The sequence below is a fragment of the Triticum dicoccoides genome, chromosome 3A (assembly GCF_002162155.2).
Source record: "Triticum dicoccoides isolate Atlit2015 ecotype Zavitan chromosome 3A, WEW_v2.0, whole genome shotgun sequence".
Lineage (NCBI taxonomy): Eukaryota > Viridiplantae > Streptophyta > Magnoliopsida > Poales > Poaceae > Triticum > Triticum dicoccoides.
The window spans coordinates 37,904,065-37,911,344 of NC_041384.1; the positions used below are offsets into that span (position 1 = coordinate 37,904,065).

Genomic DNA, 7,280 nt, shown 5'->3' on the forward strand with positions numbered 1-7,280 from the left:
ATATAACATGAGAGGAAGTCGATAAATGATACTTCCTCCGATACAAAATAAGTGTCGCAGTTTTGAACTAAGGTTAGTTCAACTTTAGTTCAAGACTAGCTACGGCACTTACTTTGGATCCGAGGGAGTAACAATCATCGAAGAGAGATGCCGCAATTACCAAAAAGATCCTCCCTCTTGTATAGTATTGATCACATCATGGTTGTCTGAGTTAATCACAAGTTTGTTGCATCCCATAGTTCTTGCTAGGTTCATGATGTATCTCATTTACATGGCCTTCGCAGTAAAAGATTGACGAAAACCTCAGTTTTATTCTCAACTGCTATGAACTTTCCATTGCAGTCCCTCAACCCCACCCTCCCAAGTCTCCATGTGGGGATACAGGGTCAAAAGCAACATATATTTGGCTCGACATAATTTTGAGGTGGCAACCTTCATCCACTATGCTAACATAGCTTCAGGGGAGCTAGCAATCAAACAGTTAGTTGTTAAAGCTATATCATACGAGGACACTTGAACAACAGACTGAAAAGGCTCCTCATGTGTTAACTTATGTCTTCCACCACATGTACCTAGTAGTGATTGCAACAGACTCTCGGAATTTACCATGGCCCATCACAATTACTTCATTATTGGCATGTTCAGAAGATGTGCTAGAAGATCAATCAAATAGGACCATCTGATGATGCCATCCATTCCCATCAATGGCCAAACTTCTCCCGTCTTTGCACATTCAAGAAATAGGCGTTTTACATTTTCTGCATCAAGGCTAGAGTCAGGGCATTGCAGACTTTGATGTGTCTGTCCGCAAGTGTAGCCTGGCAAGGCAATGTTCACTGTAAAGTTCTTCAAATGGAAATTTTGAGTTTTGCTGGACATTACAAGTTTCAAACATATTTCCAAGAATAGTTAACTGCAGCCATCCCAACTCCGTTCTCCCTCGTCGCCTTATGGCTTGGTGATTCCAGTCTGCATGATAAGCCGAACGGACTAAGAAGGAATCCATAATGGTAAAACTCTAGGCAATAATATTTTCCATTTCATGCATCGTAAACGGAATAACCAATAGCCTTTGCACATCAACTGGCAACGTTTGTGCTAATAACTATTCATCACAATTACAATCAAATGAATTAGGTTGCACACTCCAGATAGCAATTGACCGTCTCTTCCAGTCACTACCATTCAGTTGGATGATTGCGATATCCATGCATATATCTACATATTTAGGTTCTAACAATTGTGGGATGTAAAGAATTCGAAGCGGGTATACATCGGAAACCTCATGCCGTGCTTAGAGTAATCGAGGTGGTTCTGAAACAGTCTCCAAATGCTATGATCATTAGCGATAAAGGTTTTGAGGCGGGGGAACCGCTTTAGTGCATGTACCAAAACAGTCTTCAATGCACTATTATGTACTAGTGAGGCCGGGCGCGGACGTCGCTGCCGCAAAGCCACACTTGTGACGCTGCAAACCGAAACGTGTGATGTTGCAAGGCGAGGACATCGCTGCCGCAAGGCTATAATTGTGACTACAAGGTTGGACCCGTGTGCTGCATTGTGATTGTGCGAGCACCGAGACCACCATCGGCGAGTGTGGAAAGAAAGATAAGTGGGAACACAGATGGGATGTCATGTGTTGAAATAAAGAACGTGAACCTATCAAGGTCTTGAGTCATGGTTATTGGGTTGGGCCGTGTGCTTTTTTTTTTGTTACAACGCACAGGCTCTCTTTTGCTAGTTTTTGTTGTTGTTGTTGTTGAGTAAATGCTCTTTTGCTAGTAAAAACAAAATAAATATAGATTGGGCCTGCGTGGACTCTCCTCGTCAAGCCTCCGAGTCTTCTTGGGCTCTATTGCGGCTATCTCGTCTCAGCTGTGGCTCGGAAAAAAAAAACTTAAGAAAGCCCTAAACCCCATCTAAAATTTCCCCTCTCCTCCCGTCCCTGACTGCGCCACCGCCACCAGGCCACGACCGCCGCCCCCCTCTCCCTGCCACGCTCGCTATACCCTCCACCAGACCGCCGCCGCGCCGCTCTCACCTCTCCACCGGCCTCCGCGCCCCTGACTCCCCTCTGCCGTCTTTGTGTCTTGCTGAAACATCGCTGTCAAGATGAGCGACGAGGTGATATGGCACTGCCTCCGCCACAACCACTGCAGCTTCATGGCCAAGTACGTCAGCGACACCCTCCTCTGGCACTTCGTTCCTCCCCGTCATCTTCGGCCTTCTCTGTGATGATGAAAACCTGGCTGGTTTCCGCAGGATCGAGACGGGGCTATTCTGCAGGAACCCCTACAACGCCACGGGCATATGCAACCGGAGCTCCTGCCCGCTCGCCAACAGCCGCTACGCCACCATCCGGGACCACGACGGTGATTGCTTACTACACTACACAGCACCCTCCTCTCCTTTTAACCACCGATTTTGATCCAATTGAACGGCCGTACAACCAAGCATCACACTCTTCCATATGGCAGCTAATTGCAATTTGTACGTGTCAGCGTCAATTAATATCAATGTTTTAAATAGCGGGCTATGGAAAATAGCGGCGAGCCTTCAAATCAGCTATAGCGGGCTAAAGCGGGCTATAACGGGCTATTTGTGAAGGCGACAATTTAGCGGCACCTTGCTGAAAAGGCTATAGCGGGCTATAGCGGAGCTATAGCCGGCTATTTAAAACTATGATTAATATGTATCGGAGGGAGTATTATATTTTTGTCTCGGTCTGCAAACCTCAGGCAGACAGAAGCAGTACAATCTGTAGTGTCTAAGAACAATTTACAGAACACTTGGAATTAAAAAGTTGCTCCCCCAGCAAGCGATATTTTTTTTATAACAAATAGTGTTAAGAAACATGCATCTTTGAGCACCACCAGAGGAAAAATGAATGTGCTCGTTAGGTGGCCCCGTATCACAATAGATACTTGTGTAGTCGATATATTTCTGTTTCCCCTTAAAAAAAAGGACAGCCCGGTGATATTTCTGTTTTCCCCTTCCACCACAAATTTCTAGTAAGCTCTCTCCACTGCCTTTGCTTTGCACAGTGACATGGTAAATTCTGTTATAGGAGAACAAGTAAGTAAGTGTTCTCCGAGTCACATAAATTGATGGAATAAGTAAGGTGTAAGATTGAAGCATGTGCTATATGAATACCAAAAAATGCTGTACAACAGTAGAACTAGAATTCAGCAAAGCTTGAGTTCTATGGGCCATTAAAGAGTCATCATCATTACATGATTCAGAAAACAAGTTTTGAAATAATAATTTTGTGCCTTGGACGTTACAAACTTGATTGAAGCAGTTATCTCTTCCATGCATGATCAGCTGGCTGTGTGATGTCAAAGCAGTGCTGTTTTGCGAGCAGTAGTCGTTATGATCCGCAGAGGCTAGAATGAGTGACTTTAATATTGGATGCTTCAGCTTGCCACTGATTGTAATATCGTGGTCCGCGTGCTTTACTCATTGTGCTCTTTGTTCTTTTTCGTCCCGAACTATGCTTATCATCGTAAACTTTTGTTGATGCTGTCCTTCTTTCTACTTTGACCGGTCATGCAGGTATTTTCTACTTATACATGAAAACTGCGGAAAGAGCCCATCTGCCAAACAAATTATGGGAGAGAGTCAAACTACCCAGGAATTATGAGCAAGCAATGGAAGTCATCAAAAAACATCTCGTATGCATATCTAGCTAGCTGCTGTGTTTTGTCACTTCATCTCAACGTGAGTCTAGTTAGCCTTATGCCATCCCTTTTTATCATTATGTAGGAACATTGGCCGGAGCTACTTGTGCACAAGATCAAACAACGCCTGACAAAAATGACTCAGTATCGCATAAGGATGAGGAGACTTCAACTTAAAGTGAGGTAAGCACTACTGTTTTAGTAGGCACAACATATTGTTTCTTGACAGTTATCTGCTCCTGAATTCTGCGTGTAATCTGATTGTATAAGTTGATGGTACTGTTCCATTTGTTTTTCTTATATGGTAGAATGTAAAAACGAAAATACATTTGAGATCATAATAGAGGAAATAAATTAGGATCACCAGCAATGATCGTATGGCAAGGCTGATTGGTTATGCTAAAGTTGTTACAAGCATGGTTTTTCATTTCAGTTTCAGAAAAGAATCAGCACCAACCGAAAGTACCGAAATTCAGTGAATTTCAGTTTGCGTTTCGGCCAAAGGGCCGGAATATTCACTTGAATTAAATTAAATATTTGATTGAAAAAAAAGTAAAATATTTGAATTCCTGTGTACCACTAAAATGGCTGAAATATTTTGGCCAAAAGCTAAATATTTCAGTGTCTACTGAAATTCAGTGAATTTCATCGAAGTCTCACTGAAAGTGAAAACCATGGTAACAAGTTCAGGCCACAAACTTACCAGTCGATCCTCTTTGTTAAGGTTTACCCTTGTATTATTTCCAATGGTTTATTCTATCAACAGCCTATAAAATAGTACTCCCTCCAATCCATGATAATTGATGCTGTGGTCTAGTACAAAGTTGTACTAACTTTGTACTAAATCAGCGTCAGTTAATTTGAATTTGAGGGAGTAGGTTTTTGTGGATTGACCGGCCTTTTTTACTGCTTTCCTCTCCATTCTTTGTAACGTACAAGACACTGAACAGGTGACCTCTTGCTGACCAAGCTGTAGCTTGTTGATTCATTAGTGCTGTGGGTATCGCTATTATTGGAATTGCTATTGTGCGCATGAGTGCACCCACTTTGGCAAGCGTCAGTTGCGAGCAGATGTTGGTTTAACCTCAGTTAGAGGACACCTTTCCAGCTCTGGCAACTAGCCTGCGCCCGTGCATCACTTTAGTGCTTCATCATGTGGATCTGGCCTAATCCAACGTTATCTTGTCAAATCCTTTGGTCTAGAACCTAGCTGGACCAAATCTAGGCTGTAGACGTGCGGGATGGTACGTGCTGTTGGGTGGCTCAGCTGGACTGCATTGGCCATGAGCACCGACCAGAAGCAGAAGAGTCGTCCAGGTTCCATTTATCCGTAGTTTCGTGCAAATGCTCTAAGTCTCTTAACTGTCCAGTGTTTTTGCCTGGCGACTATTTTATTCGTTACACGCTTAGGGGTTGCCCATGTGAACAATAGTGTCCTACTCCTACTAAAGTCAGAACATGCACTAAGAGGACCGAAAAGAAAGAGAAATGCCCATATGGTCTGTGTAGCGAATGGGACCACAACACTGTTTGCCTTGCAGCTTATTTGTTCTGCTGTTCCAATTTCTTAGGTCTAGAAGTCATATTTGGTGATGAGTGCCGCACAGCACCTCCAGTCCATGCTTTCCCCCCTCAAGCTGCTTCCTCAACCAATCAGGCGCTTTGGGCTGCATAGCTCAGGAATACTAAAGCCAAAACGTCTTCAAATCATATGTTTTCCATATTCAAATTACTAATGGTATTATGGCGACTGCAAACCCTTTTTTGACAGTACGAAAAAAAACCTATATTCAAAACGACTAGTGATGACTTGAGGCTTATGATATGACATTCGTGCAATTAACTTGTAACCGGGTTCAGTTACATGCTGATTCATATCGTTGATGTACTCCCTCTGTACACTAATAGAAAACCTTTTAGATCAGTAAGTAGTGATCTAAAAGGTCTTCTATTAGTTTACAGAGGTAGTACATACTTATACTGTTAACTTCTGACACATAAAAAAGTTGCTAAACATACTTTCCTGCTCTGCTAGAGAGAAGATAATGACCGTCCCCAGGAGGAAGACTCAGCGCGATCTCCAAAGATTAGAGAAAGCTGAAAAGGCTGCTCAACTAGAGAAGGTTATTTTTTCGGATAATCACCATCACTTATGTGTTATACATTGCAATGTTCTAACATCTTCCTGCTATCGGTCAGAGTATTGAAAGAGAACTAATAGAGCGTCTGAGGAAAGGTGTTTATGGTGGTGAAATTCATAATGTCCCCCTCAAGCAGTTTGATACTATCCTTGACATGGAAAAGGATGAACTGGCTCCTGAGATAGAAGAGGAAGAAGTAAGCGCAGACCGATTATGATAGTTAAGCTAACTTTGTTATGTTGTCACTGCTCACAAGCTTTCCCATATAAACAGGAAGGTGAGATAGAGTATGTTGAAGGTGCTGATATCGAGATGGATGAAATGGAAGACATGGAAGACTTTGAAGGCTTCGGTGGAGAAGATGGTAAACACTTCCCTTGTTTCTACTGGGCATGTTGTAGAATGCTCTGACTTGTGAGGAGCCGAAGATACTTCTTGTTGTTCTCTGTTCACTAGATAATGTTCTGACTTGGACAAAATGGTTATTCGGCATAGTAGTGCCAACTACAAATCTAATCTCCAAAAAAAAAATGATTGCAGATGATGGAGATGAAGATGATGGCCTGGATGAGCCATTAACAAAGATGCCCAAGAGATCGGGCTTCGATATAAGGTCAAAGATTGGTCGCAAGTCTACGAAAGTAATCACCGAGGTAAATCACTTGTTTCAGTATTAATATTCTTGATGTCAGGATACACTGTGTTGCCGAAAATCATATATAAAATCAAACACATCCAATTGTTTTGTCACATATCTGGTATCCAACAAGTAAAAGTGTGTAATCAGTATTGTGCTTTTCTCTTTATTTACATTGTTGTAAGCTAATATCTGCATCCGGGGCATCATATTAGCTTTTTTTTTCAAAAACAATTCATTTTTCCGTGGGTTAACTCTGAATGAGCAGCACAATTCCTGCTGGAGTATAATTTATTTCTCGCCTTTTCCACCACAGGTGGAACAAGACGAAAACAGGAATATCAGGCTAAGGATGCAGATGTGATTCACCCAAGCACGGCGCCTTTAGTAACATATGTGGTGTTGATGATCGTGTAATTTAGAAAAAAAATTCTTTTATCTTCTCACGATAATCTGTTGAGTTCGTATGATGGTTTATTTTGCTGAGAACACGGAAACTGGCATGAATTGTACTAACTGAACAGTATTCAGTCTCTCTCTGACCCGAACCAGGTTTTTGCAAAGTTACAGCGGATGTACGCTGTTAACGTCAAGTTGTGTGATTAATTCACAAGAGTAAAATCCATTAGAGAGGTTACTCTATTTAAATAACTTGTTTTTGCTCTAGTCACTGGACTTCAATGTACCCGCGGTACGATCACAGAACAAAGGTTTTTCTATTTGTTGGTGCACAAAACTTTCAGCAGCGATATATATATATATATATATATATATATATATATATATATATATATATATATATATATATATATATATATATAT

At 41.8% G+C, this 7,280-nt stretch overlaps 1 protein-coding gene across 1 annotated transcript; it reads left to right on the forward strand.

Moving 5' to 3' along the window:
• Positions 1-2,030: 2,030 nt before the first annotated feature.
• Positions 2,031-7,005, forward strand: LOC119271115 (protein MAK16 homolog). The gene is made up of 9 exons (XM_037553057.1): positions 2,031-2,171; positions 2,263-2,372; positions 3,556-3,674; positions 3,766-3,863; positions 5,716-5,803; positions 5,880-6,017; positions 6,095-6,185; positions 6,362-6,474; positions 6,775-7,005. The coding sequence occupies exons 1-9, from the start codon at positions 2,113-2,115 to the stop codon at positions 6,820-6,822; spliced, it is 864 nt and encodes a 287-aa protein (XP_037408954.1). The 5' UTR covers positions 2,031-2,112; the 3' UTR covers positions 6,823-7,005.
• The last annotated feature ends 275 nt before the right edge of the window (positions 7,006-7,280 follow it).